Here is a 24209-nt window from a genome sequence, read left to right as displayed (position 1 = left end):
AAATAGTTCGGCACTTGAAGGTAGCACAATGACCATATAAGGACATTGCATAAACAGTATGGTTTACTTTGCACATAAATAGTGCATAAAACAATCATCTTATATTATCAATGCATAAAGAAGAAGCAAACAAATTCGGGTATGAAGTCATTTTTAAAAACTTGCAGGTATAATTAAGATTTGAAAAGACATTCATTTGCAATGATTCGGTAGGATCAGGGAAGTCGACTCGTATACACGACAATTTTGGGAGCACTTGAAGAGAGCAGAAGCCAGCACGTTTAGCTGCTACACTCCGTACTTCAATCACTCGGCTACGTTTAAATAATTTGTTCTTTTATATTTGAATTCGGGTTTTATTACCGTTATTACTTTTATTTCTTTTTTTCGAGGATTTCGTTCGAAGCAAACACCCGTGGTTTATTTCTGTACCAGAAAATAAGAGCGACAGGTCATTATGCTCGGGCTCAGTGAACCGACCAGGCTAAGCTAGTTTCCGCTTGTTTTTACTCTCTGTAGGCAGATTCAGTCACTGGATTTATTTTACAACAACCAACCTCCAGTGGATTAAAACACACCACAGTTTTGGACCTGACGAGGACCGTAGACTGTTTTCTTCCAGTTTACGACCTGACATTTAAATATGGAGCCGTTTGAAAGTGGTAAGACGAGCATTGTTAGCTGTTTGTGACCAGAACAAGTTTTAGTACGCGTGTTTACAAATGAATCAATCAGCTTTACACGCGTGTTGCACATCAAATGTGACGACTGGTAATCTTAATACATGTTTACATTAAAGCGCAAGTACCAAACCAAATGATTAATTTTGTTAAGCTTTTTATATCTCTAAATCAGCTGATCAAAACAGCTACCAGCTATCTAGCATCTGATTTTGCTGTGTTGTTGTCAGGCACGTCCAAAGAAATCAACCAAATGATCAATGTTCTTTTAAATCTTACACAAATCATAATGTAATAATGTGGAAGTTATAACTTGTTGGTCTTGTAGTTTGTGGGTAAATAGTGTATGCCACACGATTTATAAGGACGTTGCTTGATTTTATTAAGCAGGAAATAAACACGAGCAGCTATAACTATTATTGTGTTAATAATAATCAGCTGCTTTTACTGTGAATATGTGGTGCAGTTCTTAGATCAGGTTGAATTGTAATGAATGACATTATGTCTGATTGATTGTATTTTCCTGATTTCACCATTCATTTACATCTGATGTGGAACACACTTATTACAGAGTCGCCCCCTCTTCTGGTGCACTTTGTAGTTGTACAATCACTGACTGTAGTCTATTTGTTGTTATGTAGTTTGTCAGCCACCTTCTACCTTGTCCATCTACAACACCTGTGAATCTGATGTCCCTCCCTGGTTGGTCACTTTATGCCCAGGATACCCAATTTCTGTTGGATGTTTAACAGGAAATTTAATGTTTGTTTACATATAAAGACTGTAGTCTGGAACTGGCATAATTACAGTGTATAGGTTAACACTGACTAATACATTTATATATAATTACCTGAACATGATCTTAAACAACTTATCAAGTGTGCAAATATTTACATTTCCAGCCAGCTAAGTTCTCTACATGTAATCACAATAATAATCTCCTAAGGTTTTCTAAACGTTGTAAATGTGAAAGATTATTTTTGGTATCTATTCTGTTATTATAACCTATTAGTTTCAGATAGTGTTACTTTGCAGTATTTGCAGACTGCTCCAGTATAATGTTTCCTTTAAGTCATTTCAGCAGTTAAGTCAAAAAACAGGTTGTAAAACAAATCTGTTGTTGCAAACATGGCAAATTCAAACCCCACTGTGATGTTCTTTTAAAGCCTTTAAGTACAAACTAAATCTGACCAGATTCTGTTTGGGTCAAAGACTGTTCTCAGTACAGTAGTGACATAATATTGGCAAAGCTATTATCTATTATTACTTTAGTTATTTTTGTTAACACTGTACACATACTTGCTTCTGTCTGTGGGATAAATATCTTGGTTAAAGGACTATAAACATATGGTCACTGTATTTCCCACAGTGCCTGTGTTTCAAGTAAACAACCCTTATCAGTTGATATAAATTAATAAATGTGCGTAATGTAGGATAAAACAAACACCACTGTGCAGCTCTTTTTCCAGACTTGGTGCTCAGTTGGCGCAGTGCAATCAGCCAGGTGTGTGTCTACATAGGCTGGGTCTGAGGAATGTACGTAGGATGGTCAAAGCCCATCAAAGCAATGGTTTGGCCAACTGTCCAGGGTATTCCTGCTCTGTTTTCTGTTGGAACCAGACAAAGATGAAAAGCAGTTGATAAAAATGAAATGAACTTCACACTTATTTGCTTTTGCAATTTGAGGAAGTACTGAAAAAAGTAGTCAAAAACAGCAGTAGGAGAGGAAATTTAAGAACATTTGTGTAGGTTGTTGACGCACCCAGTAGATTTCGACTTTATTTATACAAGCCTAAATTTTATTCGATTTGTTAAATGTAATCGAACAGTTACGGGTACAAATGAACAGTTTGTTAATTCACCTTAAACTGCATTTAAATGAAAACGATACAAAGCAAAGCATTTATTGTTTAACCTAATTAATGCTTATTTTAAGATTAATGCTTGCAACACATTTGAAGACATTGAGACAGTGATATTTTAGGACAAAACTTACATCTTCAACCATTGATGCAATCATGTTTAGAAATAAAATAAGCATGCAGAAAAAGCTGACTTCTTCATGAGCAAAGATAGGTTAAGGCTTGTCACTTTGCTACAAAAAAAATTGCAATTACTTACATATTTCACCCTCCAGCGTGCATAATATTGACATTGTTCATTATGGGCATGTTATTAAAACTGCACAAAACAGTTCAAACTTATTTAATGTGATTGAAGCACAGCCGCACCTCAGATAAACCTTAAGAAGTATTGGGCCTTGTGAGAAACTTGAAACATGAGCCAGGAGCATATGTGCGAGATGCTCACTGATAATATACATGTGGTGTTTACACAGCCATTGGTTTATTTGGTTTGTACAGAATAGAATTTCTCAAAGGCTGTTAAAAACGGGAAGTGTGTTTTCTTTGTGTCACATTGTCAGCCCAGCCCTTTCTTCTCAGTGCTTACTTGTTGAGGAAATGAAATCAGATTGTGGTTAGTTTTCAGTGTCATATGTTTGCCGATGTACTGTAGAACTCCATAATAATATGCATGGTTGTGGAAAGAGATTTATGTTAGGCTCAGCGTCATGTGTCCACATACTTTTGGCCAATAAGTGTATGTATATATGTGTGTTTGCCGAAGATATCTATATGCTGAAAAGGTACATGGTTTAAATAAAGTTTAATAAATAGGTTATATATTGCTTTAGTTGTCTTCCTGCTACTAACTAGTTATTGATGTGGTTAATGCACTGCAAGTCTCTGCCTGAGTGACACAAGTCAACATTTCCACAGGAAATAACCGATTAACCTTTCAAACACAACATTATAACGGAAAACTTTCGGATTTAGTAATCTAGTCACTAATCAGAGTTCTTGGGTAGTGTGACTAACTGTTTGCTTTCTTAAAGCAGCTCTACTTTTTAAAATCAAGTAGCTCATAATTAACATTTTATTGACTGACTAACATTTAGTTGTCCTGCACTTTATTTACCATACATGTTCATTTCATGTTAATTCTTTTACACATTTTTTGTTTGATGTGCTGTGTGTTGTGACACATTCACCTAGTCACCAAAAGGGCAGTGGCAGCTTAGCATTTAAGCTCCTGGACTAGTAGTCAGAAGGTTTCTGGTTCAAGCCCCACCACCACTAAGTTTGAACCCTGAACAAGGCCAATCATTAATTGCTTGAGTTGTATTTGGTTACAATTGTAAGTTGAAGTCATAGTGTCTGCTAAATGCCATAAATCTAAATATTTAAATATCTGCAGTTTGGACTCAACTCAAAGTTTGAGGAAAAACATTCTGTGCTCTGATTAGATGAAAATTAAAGTTTTTGAGCAAAACAGGAACTATCGCTTAAAAAAAAACGACACTGCACGTCACCCGACTATCATCCCTGCGACATCGTGATATGGTGGTGCTTCTCAGCAGCAGGAAGGGGAATCTTATAAAAAAATTCTCCTGTGTGTACACATTCATATGTGGGTTGTAGATCACTTTTCAGCACAACAATGACCTAAAGCACACAAAGAAAAACTATACTGGAGTGGTTTCAGGGATAAAATGCCCAAATCCAGATGTACAAAGCTTGTTTTCACTGCCATTATAGATAATAAAATGTATGTTGATGGGTAAAAAGGAAAATGTAATAATTCCAAATCAAATTCACAACACAAAGTGCGAAAAAAGCCAATCTGAATGAATACTTTTTAAATCCACTGTGTTTTTATCTTTACAGAGGGAATTTAGGAGATAATTCTGGGCTGTGTAACATTTGACTGAGGCAGCAATCCAAATCACATACTATTCTACTCAGGATACCAGCATAATGACTCTACTGTTTACTTTTGATACTCAGTGCTCTGTCTGTGCCATATATAGTCTATGTACTTTGTTAAAATAGACACTGGTATAAACAGTGCTTCTGCATGTGCAGTTAAACCAATCCAATTAAATAACCGTATTACCTAGCTTAAATATATAGCTGGCTTAATCAGACATTTGACATTGGAGAACAGATTTACTCAGATTTTTAGATTGTGCTGTTAACTTGACCACTTGAATAATCACACCACTGCATAAATCCAGTTATGATCAGATTATTACAGTGCATGTAAACACATTTGTCTCTTTGCTTCTCACAGAGCGAGCACCACTCCCTCGGAACATGATAGAAAACAGCATGTTTGAGGAAGAACCTGATGTCGTAGATCTAGCAAAGGAGTCGCCCTCCTACCCCATAGATTCGGACGACATCGTGTATGAGCCGCGCAGCTCCAGGCTGCTGGTACGTGGCCTCGGTGAGAACGAGCTGGACGAAGACGAGGAGGACTGCGAGTCCTCGGCCAGGCTTCTCGGCATGTCCTTCATGAACCGCAGTTCTAATCAGCGCAGTGCCGCCTCCTACATCCGCCAACAACCATCCGGTTCATGCCCAACGCCTTCTGTGAAGACCACGGTTGTGGGAGTCTTTGTTCTGGTCCTGGTCGCCTCACTCGTAATGGTCATCTACTTTCTGCCCAAGTGTACCTTCTCCAAAGGTGGCTGCCAGAAGACCAACACCTCACTGGAAGTAATCTATCCCATTGCAACAAATGGAGAGCTTTTTCCATGGACGGACTTAAGGCTTCCAGCCAGCGTGCATCCCATTCACTATGTGATCGCACTCCACCCCAACCTGACCACCATGACTTTCAAAGGAAGCGTGAATATCACTTTGCAGGTCCAGCAAGTAACCAAGAGGGTCGTCCTGCACAGCGCAGACATGAATATACACAAAGCTACTTTTCAAGGGAAAGAAATGAAGGTGTTGGAATACAAAGACTGGCAGCAGATTGCCATCAAGTTTTCGGAGAACCTTACAAAGGGACAGGAATATGTACTGAATATTGAATATTCAGCAAACTTCTCCAGCAGCTATGATGGATTCTATAACAGTTCCTACAATGACGCAACAGGAAAAACAAGGTAACTCAGTATTGTATCTTTGTTTATTTGACTGGCATGTTTATTATAAAAAAGTAGTCAGTCTTGATTCTGTAATAAGTTAATAACAAATTGAATGTTTTTGTTATTTATATTTATAATATTTTAGGTGCAGTAAAACATAATCCGCTACAACTGAGAATAATATTATAATAAAGACTACGTATGCTCATAGCTGCCTGTTAGAGTTAGTATTTGTTTTTGTTCCTCCCTTCCTTTTCCCAATGCGGTCATTTCCAGTTACCAATTGTGAATACAGTATACAGTCATTTACACACCCACCCAGTCTAATCACAGAGAGACGGATCACTACTTGCCCCCTTTGATTTGTCCATTCTGCTGCCGCTTCTTATCACCTGCCAGTGCTTCCAGTGCCTATAACTGTGGAGTTAAAGGTTGTTAAATGGACAAAATTTTTCAGCAAACCAGGACCTTTCATACAGAAGTCATTCATCTAAAAAAAAAAAGCAATGAAGCTCTAGTTTCCTTTCCTGCAATCTTAAAAGTGTATTGCTTACACAGTCTGTTAAACACTTTGTTCAGAAACACAAAGTCTATAAAGTGTGAAGGAATTTAGGTTTGTAATGTACAATGTAAAAAAGTGAATTTAATATATTTTAAAATAATCGTCTTCCATTCTGTTTTCACTTTTCACACTATTTGTTTTTCAGAGTTTTAGCTGCCACTCAGTTTGAACCCTTGGCCGCTCGCAAAGCTTTTCCATGTTTCGACGAACCTGCTTTTAAATCCACTTTTCTGATCAAGATAAAAAGGGAAGCTGAATACATCAGCCTTTCAAACATGCCTTTGGTAAGAACACCACTTAATCCATGTTTTAAACAGCTACAACTATGTAGCACTACATGCTATTGTGAGTGGGCTTCAATTCATTTTCATCTAGTATTTTATCTTGGTCAGGATCAAGATAATTCCGGCACCAGCCAAAGACACTGGGCACAAAGCAGAAACACACACTGGACAGGTTGATTAATAGCAGATGGTCTTTTCACTGGCTTGCTTCTTTGGTAGAGCCATTAAAGGCTATAATTTCAGCAGTGATGTGGAATTCCTTCTAGCCTTCCCATTCAGCAGATGCCTATTGTGTCTGGCTGTAGGCTGGTCGGTAACAGAGCTTGAGATCCAAGCTCCTATTTTTATTGTTTAACGTTTTAATTGTTTGATTGCTGAGAGGTAAAAAAAAAAAAAAAGGTTAACCGCCAGTCATGTGTCCACTGGTCATATAGGAATAATTGTGAACCCCTAAATGGCTGATTTTAATTATTTTAAACCTGGATCTCAGGGTAGTGGGCTGGTGTAATTTACTGCTGAAGCACTCAAGCAGCTGTACATGAAACATACTCCAGCTAATCCATTAAAAAAAAAAAACTTTGTAGTTATTACATGGGCTTAGTTATTACATGGTGGCTTAGTAGGTAGCCTCACAGTTAGAAGATACTGGGTTCGATCCCCAGGTAGGGTGGTCCAGGTCCTTTCTGTGTGGAGTTTGCATGTTTTCCCCGTGGGTTTCCTCCAGGAGCTCCGTTTTCCTCCCACAGTCCAAAGACATGCATTGAGGTGAATTGGAGATACAAAATTGTCCATGACTGTGTTTGACATTAAATTTGTGAACTGATTAACCTTGTGTGATGAGTAGCTATCGTTCCTGTCATGAATGTAACCAAAGTGTAAAACATGACATTAAAATCCCAATAAACAATCAAACATTTTAGTTATTACACATGACCACTTTTTATTTTTTAGGCCAAAACTACTCCGTTATCTGATGGACTTTTTGAGGATGAGTTTGAGAAGAGTGTCAACATGAGCACCTATTTAGTTGCATTCATTGTGGCCAACTTCAGCTGTGTCAACAAGACGGTCTCCAACACTAAAGTATGTGTGGTTTGTGTTTATGATTGATTTTTTTAGATAGAAGTTAGCTTTAGCAACATGTTTTATAACCATTAGGCCTGCATGTCTCACATTTCCCACAGGTCTCTGTATATTCAGTACCAGATAAGAAGGACCAAGCTCACTATGCACTTGAAGCAGCTGCCAAGTTACTGCAGTTCTACAATGATTTCTTTGAGATCGAGTACCCACTGCGCAAACTGGGTAAGTCAGGTCCCAAATTATAAAAACTTCTCAAATAAAGGTAACTGAGGTGGCTTGAGAACCAGTGTTAATGTTGATTTGGTTAAAACTGTTTGTCTGGTTTCTGGGCTTTCATAACATAACTTTTATCCTACTTATAATCTTGCTTTACCATTGTTTTGATTACTTTTTGTCTGAAAAATTTGCATGTAAAACATGGATTCTTATTTCCTGCCATCCAGAAAAGTCAAGTCAGTTAAAATACACTGAATTTAGAATAGTAGTTTACAGACGCTCACCTTCTAATCTTTGAGAGAATCTGTAATGATGTTTATATGTATGTATAGTGTGTACCCGTAGCTTTAACATGAGTTATTTACTTACAGACTTGGTGGGCATTCCGGATTTCCTTGCCGGAGCAATGGAGAACTGGGGACTCATCATATTCCGGGAGACAACCCTGCTCTTCGGAAATCACTCCTCTCCTATGGATAAACAACTAGTGACTTCTGTCATCGCCCATGAACTTGCACATCAGGTACACAGGACATAACATTACATACAGTGTATCACAAAAGTGAGTACACCCCTCACATTTCTGCAGATATTTAAGTATATCTTTTCATGGGACAATACTGACAAAATGACACTTTGACACAATGAAAAGTAGTCTGTGTGCAGCTTATATAACAGTGTAAATTTATTCTTCCCTCAAAATAACTCAATATACAGCCATTAATGTCTGAACCACCGGCAACAAAAGTGAGTACACCCCTAAGAGACTACACCCCTAAATGTCCAAATTGAGCACTGCTTGTCATTTTCCCTCCAAAATGTCATGTGATTTGTTAGTGTTACTAGGTCTCAGGTGTGCATAGGGAGCAGGTGTGTTCAATTGAGTAGTACAGCTCTCACACTCTCTCATACTGGTCACTGAAAGTTCCAACATGGCACCTCATGGCAAAGAACTCTCTGAGGATCTTAAAAGACGAATTGTTGCGCTACATGAAGATGGCCAAGGCTACAAGAAGATTGCCAACACCCTGAAACTGAGCTGCAGCACAGTGGCCAAGATCATCCAGCGTTTTAAAAGAGCAGGGTCCACTCAGAAAAGACCTTGCGTTGGTCGTCCAAAGAAGCTGAGTGCACGTGCTCAGCGTCACATCCAACTGCTGTCTTTGAAAGATAGGCGCAGGAGTGCTGTCAGCATTGCTGCAGAGATTGAAAAGGTGGGGGGTCAGCCTGTCAGTGCTCAGACCATACGCCGCACACTACATCAAATTGGTCTGCATGGCTGTCACCCCAGAAGGAAGCCTCTTCTGAAGTCTCTACACAAGAAAGCCCGCAAACAGTTTGCTGAAGACATGTCAACAAAGGACATGGATTACTGGAACCATGTCCTATGGTCTGATGAGACCAAGATTAATTTGTTTGGTTCAGATGGTCTCAAGCATGTGTTGCAGCAATCAGGTGAGGAGTACAAAGATAAGTGTGTCATGCCTACAGTCAAGCATGGTGGTGGGAATGCCATGGTCTGGGGCTGCATGAGTGCAGCAGGTGTTGGGGAGTTACATTTCATTGGGGGACACATGAACTCCAATATGTACTGTGAAATACTGAAGCAGAGCATGATCCCCTCCCTCCGGAAACTGGGTCGCAGGGCAGTGTTCCAGCATGATAATGACCCCAAACACACCTCTAAGACGACCACTGCTTTATTGAAGAGGCTGAGGGTAAAGGTGATGGACTGGCCAAGCATGTCTCCAGACCTAAACCCAATAGAACATCTTTGGGGCATCCTCAAGCGGAAGGTGGAGGAGCGCAAAGTCTCGAATATCCGCCAGCTCCGTGATGTCGTCATGGAGGAGTGGAAAAGCATTCCAGTGGCAACCTGTGAAGCTCTGGTAAACTCCATGCCCAGGAGAGTTAAGGCAGTTCTGGGAAATAATGTTGGCCACACAAAATATTGACACTTCAGGAACTTTCACTAAAGGGTGTACTCACTTTTGTTGCCAGTGGTTTAGACATTAATGGCTGTATATTGAGTTATTTTGAGGGAAGAATAAATTTACACTGTTATATAAGCTGCACACAGACTACTTTTCATTGTGTCAAAGTGTCATTTTGTCAGTGTTGTCCCATGAAAAGATATACTTAAATATCTGCAGAAATGTGAGGGGTGTACTCACTTTTGTGATACACTGTACATAAAATTATTCTTAATTTTAACTCTTAATTAATTCTTATTGATATGAATATATTAATTAATTGCTTTAAATGTGGCTGATAGATTAAAGTGTATGCAAATGGTAGGACATCCTGCCAAGTCAGTACAGAGTAACACCCATTTGGATAGACATCACAGCTTAAAAACACTCTGTTTTCTGCAGTGCTTTTTTTGTACATGTGCGATGTGTTCTGTGCCTCTGGCTGCCACACAAACCCAAAGCATTACAGAGTCACCCCTTTATTTTACAGTTGGCATAATGTTCTTTTCATTAAACACAGCTTCTTCTTGAGATGTACCTCATGTGATTATGGCTTATCAGTCAAGAGTAAAGAGTAACATAGTGTACATGGTTGTGGACTATTATCTATCTACGTAATAATATTCACAAAAAATACTAATAAAACTCAATACATTAAAATGAGCAGAATAGTTTGTTTACTTTTTTACCCACTTTAAAAATCGATGTAATATGTAATTTAGCCAGGGGTACCCAAACATCTGCATTCAATTGCAGGTACATGTTTTATTTTTATTTATTAAGCTGTTATGTACAACAATTAAAATCTTACATTCATATAGAACATTTTATGTCTTGAATGTGATTTTAGTGGTTTGGAAACCTTGTGACCATGCGCTGGTGGAATGATCTTTGGCTGAATGAAGGATTTGCCACCTACATGCAGTACATGTCCATTGAAAAAGTCTTCCCTGAACTTGATATTGTAAGTATTTCTACATATATTAACCTTTTCAACACTGTTTATCTTTTATGAGCTGCACGTAAGAATAAAAGATCATTAACAGTGGACTTTTTGAGGTTCGTGTTCAAAGCTTTTTACAGAAGAAAGTTTATGATGACCTGTTTGCCTTTTGCCCATTTGATCAACACACTATAACGCTTAACCTTATTTGAATATGGTAAAATATATGACTAACAGTCTGGTGCATTTTTGGCATGTGTTTGTTTTGTTATTATCATTACATCTTTTTAAACTTTAATTCAGTTTAAATTTGTCTTGGCTTCCTCTTTAAGGACATTGAATTCCTGAGTGTACGGTTTGATGCTCTAGCCAAGGACTCACTGAATTCCTCCCATCCTGTGTCTACTAATGTAAAAGCTCCAGAGGAAGTGGAGGAGATGTTCGACTCTGTGTCATATGAGAAGGTACGGCTGAGGAATGTATATTTTGTGGGTAACCTATATGTAACAAGCCTGTAACAACCCATTAATATATCAAACACAAATCCAATTACTTGATTGCATTACGCTTCCTCTCTATTGATGTTGACCTCCACTCTTGCTTAGAGGAGCTGTGACTAACACGCGCCCCCTTCGGCACATGTGCCGTAGCCGACTGCAACTTTTCACCTGCATGAGGCAAGTTCATATGCGGATCAGCTTTGTGTACGGAAAGCCACACCCTGGTCAACGCATTATCCCCTGTCTCTGTGCAGGCACCATCAATCAGTCAGCAGAGGTAGTAATCACATCAGTTATGAGAAATCCCCCTCCAGCACTGTCCTTGAACAACAGACAATTGTTGTTCCTGTAGGCACCCAGCCTGCCAGATGGCATAGCTGAGTTTCAAACCGACGAGTTCAAAATGTCATCTCTGGTGTGTCATTTACCGCTGCACCACCTGAGCGCTCCAATAATATGTCTCAAACTATACAAACTAAAATATAGATTCTTTTTAAGTATTATATATATATATATATATATATATATATATATATATATATATATATATATATATATATATATATATATATATATATATATATATATATATATATATATACAGGGGTTGGACAAAATAACTGAAACACCTGTCATTTTAGTGTGGGAGGTTTCATGGCTAAATTGGACCAGTCTGGTGGCCAATCTTCATTAATTGCACATTGCACCAGTAAGAGCAGAGTGTGAAGGTTCAATTAGCAGGGTAAGAGCACAGTTTTGCTCAAAATATTGCAATGCACACAACATTATGGGTGACATACCAGAGTTCAAAAGAGGACAAATTGTTGGTGCACGTCTTGCTGGCGCATCTGTGACCAAGACAGCAAGTCTTTGTGATGTATCAAGAGCCACGGTATCCAGGGTAATGTCAGCATACCACCAAGAAGGACAAACCACATCCAACAGGATTAACTGTGGACGCAAGAGGAAGCTGTCTGAAAGGGATGTTCGGGTGCTAACCCGGATTGTATCCAAAAAACATAAAACCACGGCTGCCCAAATCACGGCAGAATTAAATGTGCACCTCAACTCTCCTGTTTCCACCAGAACTGTCCGTCGGGAGCTCCACAGGGTCAATATACACGGCCGGGCTGCTATAGCCAAACCTTTGGTCACTCGTGCCAATGCCAAACGTCAGTTTCAATGGTGCAAGGAGCGCAAATCTTGGGCTGTGGACAATGTGAAACATGTAATGTTCTCTGATGAGTCCACCTTTACTGTTTTCCCCACATCCGGGAGAGTTACGGTGTGGAGAAGCCCCAAAGAAGCGTACCACCCAGACTGTTGCATGCCCAGAGTGAAGCATGGGGGTGGATCAGTGATGGTTTGGGCTGCCGTATCATGGCATTCCCTTGGCCCAATACTTGTGCTAGATGGGCGCGTCACTGCCAAGGACTACCGAACCATTCTGGAGGACCATGTGCATCCAATGGCGGTGCCGTGTATCAGGATGACAATGCACCAATACACACAGCAAGACCTGGTGAAAGATTGGTTTGATGAATATGAAAGTGAAGTTGAACATCTCCCATGGCCTGCACAGTCACCAGATCTAAATATTATTGAGCCACTTTGGGGTGTTTTGGAGAAGCGAGTCAGGAAACGTTTTCCTCCACCAGCATCACGTAGTGACCTGGCCACTATCCTGCAAGAAGAATGGCTTAAAATCCCTCTGACCACTGTGCAGGACTTGTATATGTCATTTCCAAGATGAATTGACGCTGTATTGGCCGCAAAAGGAGGCCCTACACCATACTTATAAATTATTGTGGTCTAAAACCAGGTGTTTCAGTTATTTTGTCCAACCCCTGTATATATATATATATATAAGTATGTTTGGGGCTTGAGGGGCTAATCCCCTCTGCTTCTTTCTTACTTTTATTGTTCCTCAGACCACCAACCACATACTAATTTCACTGTGATTTTGTTCCCATGCAGGGTGCATCTCTTTTGCTGATGCTTAATGCAACATTAACAGAGGAGGCATTCAAGAAAGGAGTGATCGAGTACTTAAAAAAGTATCAGAGCAGCAACACAGAGAGTCAAGACTTGTGGAACAGCCTTTCACAGGTAGGATCATCTTCACCTGTGATAAAGTGTTGAATTAAGCATCAAACATGTTTTTATGTCTTTTACCTATTTTACCTTCTGGTGCAGGTGACAATACCACCCATAGATGTGGCGCATATGATGAACACATGGACTGTACAGAAAGGCTTTCCACTGGTCACTGTGAGCAGAGAGGGTGACCAAGTAAAAGTGACTCAAGAACATTTTCTTGTAAACGCCACAGATCACAGGTATTTGGTTTTACCTGGTTTAGTTCAAATAGTTAAAAGTACAGTGGATTGTTGGTTTAATGCATTGTGCTAACAATCATTGGCCATTTTATCAGGTACACCAACAGATTGACCATCACTTTATGTATTTTATCTTAAGTAACACCCCTGTCCTTGGCTCAGTTTTGACTTTACCTCTTTGACCTGAACCATTGATCAGTGTCAAGTAGGGGTGTAACGAGACCCTTAGCTTACAATTCAATTTGTTCAATATGATTTTTGTTCTGTTATGTTGAACTAGCGATGCAGGTATATTTATATGTCTTTTAACCTATAACCAGCCATTACAAATCTTGTGGGGAAAAAAACGTTTCTGACCACATTTTATCTCAAATGTGCTCAGAATATTTGGGCCAAGTGTAAGAACACCCTTTAATTCAAAGAAACATTGTTGTATCTTATAAACTCATACACTAATATATCGCTGCAATGTCAGTGTTACTCCTGTGTTGAGAAAAATCCAGCAGGTAAATAACGTGGTCAGCAGGGGTCCTATTGTAATCTTTTTTTTATTATGGATGGCTGAACGATTGTATATAGAGACAGACAAATACAGACAGTAATTTTATATCTGCAGTGTGCATTGATATAATAGGTATACCTAATAAAATGGTCACTGAATAAGTAAGTGTATTAGAATGAACGACTGCAATATGCAGGTGAACACGCTGTGTTATTGAGGCTCACTAGAAATATACAGGGGGTCTCCATATATCAGTTGGTACATCATCTGTCTCACAGATTGATATCAGTCATTTAAGTTTGGGTTTGTTGTTTTCACAGTTTATGGCACATCCCACTGACGTACGTGAACGACTCTTGTAGCAAATCTGTCACCTGTAAGCAAGTGTTTTCTTTCCAGAACAAAACAGGTAACTATTTTCCTGATGTAGATAAATGATAAGCGTTTTGATTATTTCATTATCACTGCTGTGTAAAACAAAATTTCATTAAATAATAATTTATTAAGAAGGAATAAGAACAGTTGTGCAGAAGTTGTGTTAGATTAAAATGCGATTGTTGTTTAACCTGTTGTTTTTAATCTTTTTAATCTTTGCAGCCACACTTCACGTTCCAGGAAGTGTGAAATGGCTGAAGTTTAATTATAGAAGTGAAGGCTTCTACATAGTGGATTATGGAACAGAGGGGTGGAAGACACTGATCGAGGCCTTGAAGGAAGACGTGAATGTTCTTCCCCAAGAGGACCGGGCTTCTCTCATCAACAACGTCTTTGCTTTGTCCAGGTAGTTCGGTTGGTTATAGATCTGGCAGTATTCGTTGTGATCTAAGGATGTTGCTTGATAACAATTTGTCAAGATTCCAGTCAGCTGCTAAATTATTGTCACATGATTAGGGTTGCCAAGAATTTCAATTCATCACCTTTAAAAGTAGAGAATTAATCTGGAAGGTCAAATATAATCTAAAAAATTTTATGTCCTTTTTATTAAGGGCAGTAAAACGTGCTATATATATGGCATTAAAGGACATTATAGAACTTTTACACCACCAGGTTAATAATTTAAGTTGATGTATATTTTTACATATTTCCACAAAGCCCACAATAAACTTACAAAAGAACTAAAGTTCATGAAAGTGTTTTTGAACATAAAAGTATATGTTCCAGTCATTAAAGTTCTTAACTGTATCTATGAACATATCGTGTATCAGTTGATTTAATACATTTTATTATGTATGTAAACACAGTACATGATTTTAACTGCACATTGGTGGCTACATGCGAATAATATGCTTGTGTGTGTGTGTGTGTGTGTGTGTGTGTGTGTGTGTGTGTGTTTGCAGATTAGGAAAGGTATCCTTCAGACAAGTGCTAAATGTTTTGGCATATTTGAAGAATGAGACAGAACCGGCACCACTGACTGAAGCCCTAACACAGCTCAGCTACATCTATAAACTGCTTGAAAAAAGATCTGACTTAATGTTGGTTTCAAGGATGAAGGTCAGTTTTACTTTTAGCTTCTACATTTTTTTCCATTTTTAACTATAACCCCCCACCCACACATTTCCATCCAATGTAGTTGTCTCCCAATCTTGTCACCACATCCCCATTGGAATATTGCCACTAATACTGCTCCCTCCTGTTGGCCGAGGAGGGCTTAGACTATCCCATGCCCCCTCTGACATGCCTGTATCTTTTAACCTGTGGTAGAATCTCATAAACATCTGCATCGTGAACAGAGACATGCTAAGTGCTCCAGATTATCCATCACTAGTGCAAGCTCCTTGACCAGACAACAGAGGGCACAAATGTACAGTGACAATGAATTCAGCATATTCCTGTTTTTAGGTAAAATAATCATACCTGTATGGGTGCCCCGTCAGATTCAGCCAGAGATCCCAGAGGTGCTGGGTTAGCGCATTAGACTGCCTTGTCACCTGAATGCCCTAAACAATCATTTTCAGTGAATTTAAATCATTTCCTTTATTTGCAGACATACATTTTTAATCTTTTCGGAGATCTAATGGACAGCCAGTCATGGGGAGAGGAGAAGTCTGTGTCCAAGCAGGTTCTTAGGTCTGCTCTGCTTGAGACTGCCTGTGCACTCAACAGGCCAAACTGCACAGAGAAAGCTAAGGATCTATTTCAGCAGTGGCTAGATCCAAATGCAACTAAGAAGTAAGTCAACAGATAAAGAAATCTGTATTATGTATTTATTTTATTTTATTAAGAATTATTGTAGTCTCGGGCGCTCAGGTGGTGCAGCATTAAAACACATTAGCACACCAGAACTGGCATCTCGAACTCGTCTGTTCGAATCTCAGCTCTGCTACCGGTAGGCTAAGCGTCTTCATGAACAAAAATCCACTTGTCATTCAGGGAAGTGGTGTCCGAGGGGTTTCCTTATAACTAATGCAATTACGACATCTGCTGGCTGATTGATGCCGCTGAGCAGAGACAGGGGATAGTGTGTTATCGGGGTGTATCTATCTGTGCGCAAAGATGATCCGCATATCAACTTGCCAAGTGTCAGAGGGGGTGTGTGTTAGTCACGGCTCTCCTTAGTCAGAGTGGAGGTCAACATTAGTAGAGAGGAAGCGTAATGCAATCACGTAATTGGATACGACTAGACTTTACGACTTAAAATGCAAACAAAAATTATTGCAGTCTTACACAACATAGCAAGTGACTTTGTTTATCTGATGTGACTGCTGCTTCTAGCCTCTCGAATTTTGGAAGTTTTATTTATATATCTTACAAAATATGCATTTTATTTGTAACTAGGACATCAATTATGTCAAAATTTCTAGTTGTTCAAAAATTACATAAAATAATTATGTAAAATCTCATGTTTGTCATGCACAATACTAAAGTTTGCTCTTTATTTAATTTGGAAATGCCCAAATCACAACAACCAATGACCGCCAATAATTTTAAGTTTCTTATTGCATGTAATGTTTTTCAACTGTTTAAAACAGAAAACATCTCTTTTATTTAATATAGCAATGCTTTCATTATGAGTCTATTTATTCCTTTATTACAATATTTTTCACCATATTTTTTCCAGAATTCCTGGAGATCTGATGAAAGCGGTTTATTCTGTAGGAGCTCAAACTGAGGATGGCTGGACCACATTACTCGAGTCCTACAAACACTCCGTCTATGACTCAGAGAAGCGTAAAATACTAGAAGCCTTGAGCAGCACCCAGGATGTGCGAAAAGCTGTGTGGTAAGCCTGTTAATTCAAAGGTTTGTGGATTGTACACATGATAGTGGAAGATGAATATCGGTGTCTTTTTTAGGATCCTAAGAGCAGGTCTTGATGGAACTATTCAGACTCCTGAACTTCCGCTTGTGATTAGCAGAGTGAGTGAACATTTTGCAGGCCACCTCTACGCCTGGGACTTTGTGAAGGAGAACTGGGATGAACTTACACAGAAGTAAGTGATTGCAGAACATGAACTGTGATGATCTAAAAACTGTTCTGTTGTTTAAATTCATATACAAAGTCTCTCTACAGTGGTAAAGCTTGCTTGAATGTGGACAGTGTCACCTGTTTTTCAGCCAAGATTCAAGGAATCTTGGGCAAGACCAAAAACCAGTTGAACACCTGTTGAATGTTGCATGAGAGAACATCATGTTACTGTTATAAATATAGCTACATTAATACTTCGGAAAACAGTTGTCACCTAACAGTCTACCCCTGCATCAAGAAATGCGACTAAAACTCTATTCCACAAAGAGCAAGATGTTAAATGTTATAGACTGGTTTTATATGCTTTACTATAAATAATCCTTGTTTAATTTTTTAAGCATTTAAACAAATGGTGTTATATTTAAATTAGTTATTATTATTATTATTATAAATGGAAATCAGGTAAAGTTTAGCTACCACTGATATTCCTTCATGTCTGTATAGTTTTATTCCACTTAATATTTGTTCTTTTAAAAGGTTTCCCATTGGCAGTTTTCCCCTACAAAGGATAATCATGTCCACAACCGGTCAGTTCTCCACAAAGATGCATCTCGAGGAGGTAAGATCAGGATCATAGTATTAATACTATCTGTTTAAACAGATTCTAATACTTTCTAAATTGCTGCTCAGGTGGAGAGCTTTTTCAGCTCTCTGAAGGAACGGGGATCCCAGATGAGAAGCGCACAGGAGGCTGTAGAGTCCATCAATCTGAACATACGCTGGATGGAGAAGAACCTGAACACACTCCGAAACTGGCTGTAGGTTAAAGGGGCTCGCTTCCGTTCCACGCACCCCTCCTCAGGTCATAAAGCCGAGCACCTGTGAGTGACGTTACTGCGATTCGCAGTCAGAACTGAATGTGTGCAGAGATTAGACAGGGACTGAAGGAATCGGGTAGTTTATTATTTTTTTTTAATAAGTAATATTTTAATACTGTTTGTGTGAAGTTTAATCTGCATATTTTAGGTCTAATCTAACCAAGCCATCAAGTTGAAGCTTCTTAGTTTGGTCTGTAGAGGTCTCAGCACTGTGCTGTTTATGGGCTTCCTTTTAGGTGCATAAAGACGTAGATGCCTTCATGTGGGTCTTGCTGCTTAGGGTCATGTGAGAAACTGACTCTTAAGTCTGTCTGTCTCTGCACACATGGCTGTGGCCTGACACATTTGCACTATTAGGAATTCCAGTTTGCTCAGGGCTACTCTGAATTAAACAATAATACATTTAAATTATTTTACTTCCCATCGCTGTCTGTTACAGACGATCCTCTCAGCACTATCTTTAACATGCCTTTTGCAGAAATTGCCAAAAAATGGTCACTTAAATATGGGGAATACACATTTTTAAAGCCGTCAATGGTCATAGTGTAACACTGTAACTTTTTTGTGTAAATAGAATGTGCTACGCACTGGTTGCTGGTGGTGGTTTATTCGCTTATCAGTCTGGATATCTGCAGACAATCAGTTTTGTAAAGTATTTGCAAGTTTAGCTGTTTGAGTTTAGGGCTGTCATGATTATTATTTTTAACTCATGGTTGTTTCATCAGAATGACCACAGTATCTTTATTTTACAGTTTTTCAAGCAGAACTACTTTAGTAGTTTTAAAACCTTACAAACCATTAAATTTAGCCCTTTGTTTAGTATTTTCTCTAAAGTTAGGAATTTTATGGGTGCTCGAGTGGTGCAGCGTTAAAGCAAACTAGCCCACCAGTGCTGACAACTGCTGAATCTCAGCTTTGCTAACAGCCAGTCGGGCGTCTGTACGAACAATGATTGGCTAGTCTGAGATGGGGGATAATGGGATCACTGCCTTACTCTCCTTGTGCGATATGGATCCCCATATAAGAAGCACTCGGCTGCTGCATGTATCGGGGGGGGGGAGCTCAGCAGCCGCAGAGGGGACATACAAATCGCATAATTGGATACAACTAGATTGGGAGGGAAATTGGCCTAGTACACACTAACATGGATTCATTTAATAACATAATTTGTGATTTGGCCACACTAAACAGAATTCCTAATTTTTAAAGGTTTCCTAATTTCTGCTTCCATGTATTACACAGGATACAACAACAGCACAGGATCAGCGTGTGCAGTGTTAGACTATTGTTTGGAATTTTAGGCCAGCCTGCTTGAGCTGTTGTACTCTATGTATGTCATCATGATGTCCATGTTGTCCATTAGGAATATGTTCCAAGTGCAGTGTATAAGTTTGGTCTGTGAGGATCTTGGCGCCATGTAATAATAGAAATTATTTGGAATTCACCCTACCAGCTAGGTTTGTTAGATATAACAATATAGACATAACAGGTTATGTATATGTCCTTAATTTATTTAATCTATTTAACAGTTTACAATTAGGAAAATACCAAGATGTACAAAAACACTGTTTCCTGTCGTCCATACTAAAACGAAAAAGCAAATCTATTAAAACAAATGTGTTACGTATTCACACGTGTTCAACCCCTTGTGCTGTGACAAACTAGTTATGAAATGATATTTGCTAAATGATTGAATGCTCTACATACTACACATAGTTCATGTCACCATGGGAGCCATTAAAAAAAGTAAACAAACAAACAACTTTTGATGGGGGTTTGTCTCTAATCTGATCTTCAGATTTCCTGAAGACTGTATTGCTAAAATACACACTCAGTCTGACTTGTTCAATCAGAGTCAAGCTACATTTGTATTTTGTTTTAAATTTGATCAATTTAAACATTTAAAGACTGCATCTGGGTGCAAAATTCTTGTCTAAAACAGTCAGTATTACTATATTCTGTTGCTCCCTATACTGTAGTTTATTAATGGTAGAACTTGATGAAAAATTATTATTAAATGACAAGTAGAGTATGATTAAATCAAAAGTTAGAAAAATAATACAGAAAAAATCATAATTGATGGTTTTATGATGATTCTGGTTACAACAGCCCTGTTCATTTTTTCAAATACATGTGAATACCGATTTGCAGAGCCTGTTACTCGTCTTGTGTAAATACTCTTGGTTTAGCAGTTTCGTAACAAGCCTCATTCTTTTCATCATTGGCCTTAATTATATAGTGTTTTGTTCATTTTTTTTACTTGCAGACTTGCACTTACTAAATCAGAAGCTTTTTTGTCAGGTTGAAGTTTAAGATTAGGATGTGGATTTTATGTATATTTACGTTTTGCTATGCTCATTAGGATTAAAGCTGAAAGTATCTAATTAATGTATTAATTTTGATTACTTTAGGATCAAATACAGTGTCTGTGATGTTCCACTCCTTTTTTTTAACCACTCCTGGGGCTCATATGCCCACAATCCCCAGAATACCCAGAAGAGTTTATTTAGATTTTCTAGGTTGTGCTTTTTAAATGTAGTTGAATCCTCATGTTGGTTTGTTTGTTGGTGTCAGTCAAGCTGCATTGATTAATTCCCAACGTACCGTTCTTAAGTAGCAAGCTAAACAAGTTCGTTATTAGGCTACTTTGACTGAGTGAATGTACAAATCAGTGAATCAGTTGTTAAAACATCAATGCTCGCAGTGTTGAATGTAGCTCACATTTATGTAGGGTATACAAAAACTATTAGCTTTCCCTTGTTAAGGATCATCTTGCATAAACAGTCTGAATGTGCTTCAGATCTTTAAAAAAGACTATGACAGTGAAAAAAAGCTTTGAAGAAATCTGCACAGCAAGTTGAAGTAGTTATTTTTTTATGTTTAAACATGTGACGAAAGTATTGCCATGCAGACAAATATTAAGATGTTTAAGGAATGAAGTTAAAATGAATATGTTCTTTACAGAAAACAAACTTTTGCACATTAAAATCCACAATTATGAATAATTTGATAATTTAAGAGTGTATGTGGGGGGTCAGTGAGTTCTCAAGCATTGTATTATTTAGACAGCAGCAGTGGCCAATTTTTTAAATGTATAGTAATAACAGGCTTACAGTACAAAAGCTCAAACAGTGCGTTCTGTGCGTTACCGGTGTCACTTTATAAAAATAATGTCAAAACCTAAACACAGTTAATGTGATGGGACAGGTGTTATGGAACGCATTTCTACCTGTGCAGCATCGTAATGGTACTATTAGGACTTAGTGTTCACCTTGCTTTTTGTACTTGTACTTTATGAAGAAATGTTAACATGTTTTGCAGAAAGGGAATTCTGTGTGTAAATGAAGCTGATTCCTTAGGTATGTTTTAACATACTAATATTTACAAATGCATCAATGCTATTTTCTGGTAACCACAATATAAGTTTTGTAGTGTAGATTTTTTTACTGTTTGAATACTAACATTTTAAAGAAAATACCACAGCATGCATAAAGGCATTCTGCCCAGGAGAAATGGTTAAAAAAACAGCTTTTCTTTTCAATATTTCCTGCTGTGTTAAATTGTTATTAGATCAGATGTGCTGATCTGATCCATGAGTGATTTTATTTAGTGTGAATTTGTGGGATTGTTATTGACATGACACAGATTATTAACATTACCAAAAGCAAACTATCCCCAAGGTGCTGCTATTACAACTCACATTTTGTATCCTGATATATTGCAAATAAAACTGTTTTATTGTAGATTTAGACATAAGGCACATACATTATTAAGATATATATTATTCTCTTTATTGAAGGTTCTAATTCTAACAAAAAACAATTTGTACTTTAAGAGTTCTGCATTCCTGAATTGTTTTCTTCTATTTAAGTACAGTTAAGATAAAGTTTTTGCTGTAAATCATGTTTACTTGCTGTAACATTAAGCAAGATCTTTCCAGCTATACTATATAAGGTTATACAACAATGTATGTCACAATGTATACAACCTTATGTAAAGCCCATATTAGGTGAATATTAGGAAGCTACTTGGGATTTAGTCTAATAGGTTAAAATCATTCATGGATTAAGATTAAAGTTAAAAGAAACTGTTTAAACTTTCTGTGTACAGTACATCCACTGAAATGTAATCATTTAAAGCCCTACATTGAGTTTTGCATTAAATTTAGTCTTATTAATCCTGTGACATGTCAATTTGCCAGTCCATTGATACTAAACGATCAGCATTGTGAAACATCCTTGATACAAGTTGGTGTACTACACTTGCATTATAGCAGCTGAAAACAGTCAGACCCTTACCATCATGCATCTGCTTGATTGCAACAGTTTCAACAGTTTTTATTTATTAAAGGATGCATTATTATCATTATTCCGAGGGTTTTTTAAAATGTTTCCGCATCTTTTTAATTCTATTTATTAAGAATTTCAAAAACAAATTTTATAACTATTTTACTTAGTCGCCTTGCAATGCATTTTTCCCAGCATCGTACCTTTTAATGCCATCAGCAAAAAAGTATAGCGCATAGCCACTGATGCAACGCTGCTTTCACATCATCATCACATGAAAATCTTCTTCCCCTTAAAGCTTCTTTGAGTCCAAAAAAGACTATAAGCTTTCTCAGCCTTACAGACACGACCAATTACTACTCCTCCCGCCCTCACCGTTTCCAACCAAAATGTAAGTGCAGAAACGTTTTGAAGATCCCTTGTATGTAACTTACTTTGCAGCTAATTGTCAGGGATGTGCTGATATAGAAAATTAACAACCTTTCACAGTAAAAATTACGTTAAGAGAACTGCGGTATCATTCAGTGTGTATACCAGAAAGTAGTATTGATCAAGATAATGGGAACTTTAAATAAAAAGGTACATGTCCTACTGCATCTGTGACTTTTACATGAATTGACACCTCTCAGTTTGTAAGATCTTTCTTAATTATTGTGTTTATGTTTAATATAAATTTAAGGTTTGCTTGATTCTGGATGAAGGACTAATATTCAGTAAAAATTTGTTTCACTCATAAACTCTTCAGCTCTGTCAGATGTCCAACGACAGCAGCTAAATGATTGATTGTGTGTTCCTTAATCATTCTAAACCTTTCTACTTGCTGTTTCAGATTAATATATTGGTTACTGTTACCACGTGCATTTTGTGTTTAATGTAATTTGCCTTTAAAATAGTTTAATAAACACATGACTTCTTCACCTTATTCTACGTTTGCTTTATGTAAACAGAACAAGTAATTTTTTGCTATCCCACTACCGCTGAGATCCAGGTTTGAAGTGCTTTATCCTGATTAGGGTGGGTCCAGTACCACTTAAACACATGATGCAAGGCAGAATTACACACTGGACAGTTAAGGCACCAATCCAGTGCTAGGGTTTTTCTTGCCTTTACAGTTCTATATTGCATTTAAAACAGTAAAATCTGGTATATTATTCATGAATTAAAATAGTGGATGTGATATTTTGACAATATTAAGAGAAGGTTGTCAATATGAATCCCATCTATGTTTAATGTCATGTTTAGATATCCCAAATTATTTTTTTTAATTTAAAATTAGGGGTAATTGTCACATTAATAAAATTATTTAAGTCAATCTAAAGGATTGAACAAAACATGCCATCCTGAAATATATGAATAACGAACTATTTGTATTTGTGACCGAGAACATTAAGTATATGGGTAAAATCTTAGCTTATTACTCTGTGTGTGTGTATGTATATATATTATATACTGTATATATATACAGTATATATACAGTGTATCACAAAAGTGAGTACACCCCTCACAATTCTGCAAATATTTCATTATATCTTTTCATGGGACAACACTATAGACATGAAACTTGGATATAACTTAGAGTAGTCAGTGTACAGCTTGTATAGCAGTGTAGATTTAC

General features: G+C 37.7%; 1 protein-coding gene across 1 annotated transcript; it reads left to right on the top strand.

Annotated features, from left to right (window-relative positions):
* The first annotated feature begins 505 nt into the window (after nt 1-505).
* On the top strand, nt 506-23516 carry lnpep (leucyl/cystinyl aminopeptidase). The gene is made up of 18 exons (XM_063017618.1): nt 506-662; nt 4815-5637; nt 6327-6465; nt 7417-7548; nt 7650-7770; nt 8136-8287; nt 10588-10701; nt 11013-11144; nt 13158-13289; nt 13377-13519; nt 14342-14430; nt 14619-14802; nt 15359-15515; nt 16009-16193; nt 17083-17244; nt 17318-17455; nt 17968-18049; nt 18121-23516. Exons 1-18 carry the CDS (start codon nt 644-646, stop codon nt 18250-18252), a joined length of 3036 nt encoding a protein of 1011 aa, XP_062873688.1. The 5' UTR covers nt 506-643; the 3' UTR covers nt 18253-23516.
* Nucleotides 23517-24209: the final 693 nt, after the last annotated feature.

This window comes from Trichomycterus rosablanca, chromosome 21, assembly GCF_030014385.1.
Source record: "Trichomycterus rosablanca isolate fTriRos1 chromosome 21, fTriRos1.hap1, whole genome shotgun sequence".
Taxonomy (NCBI): Eukaryota; Metazoa; Chordata; class Actinopteri; order Siluriformes; family Trichomycteridae; genus Trichomycterus; species Trichomycterus rosablanca.
This window is presented reverse-complemented; position numbering and strand designations above follow the sequence as displayed.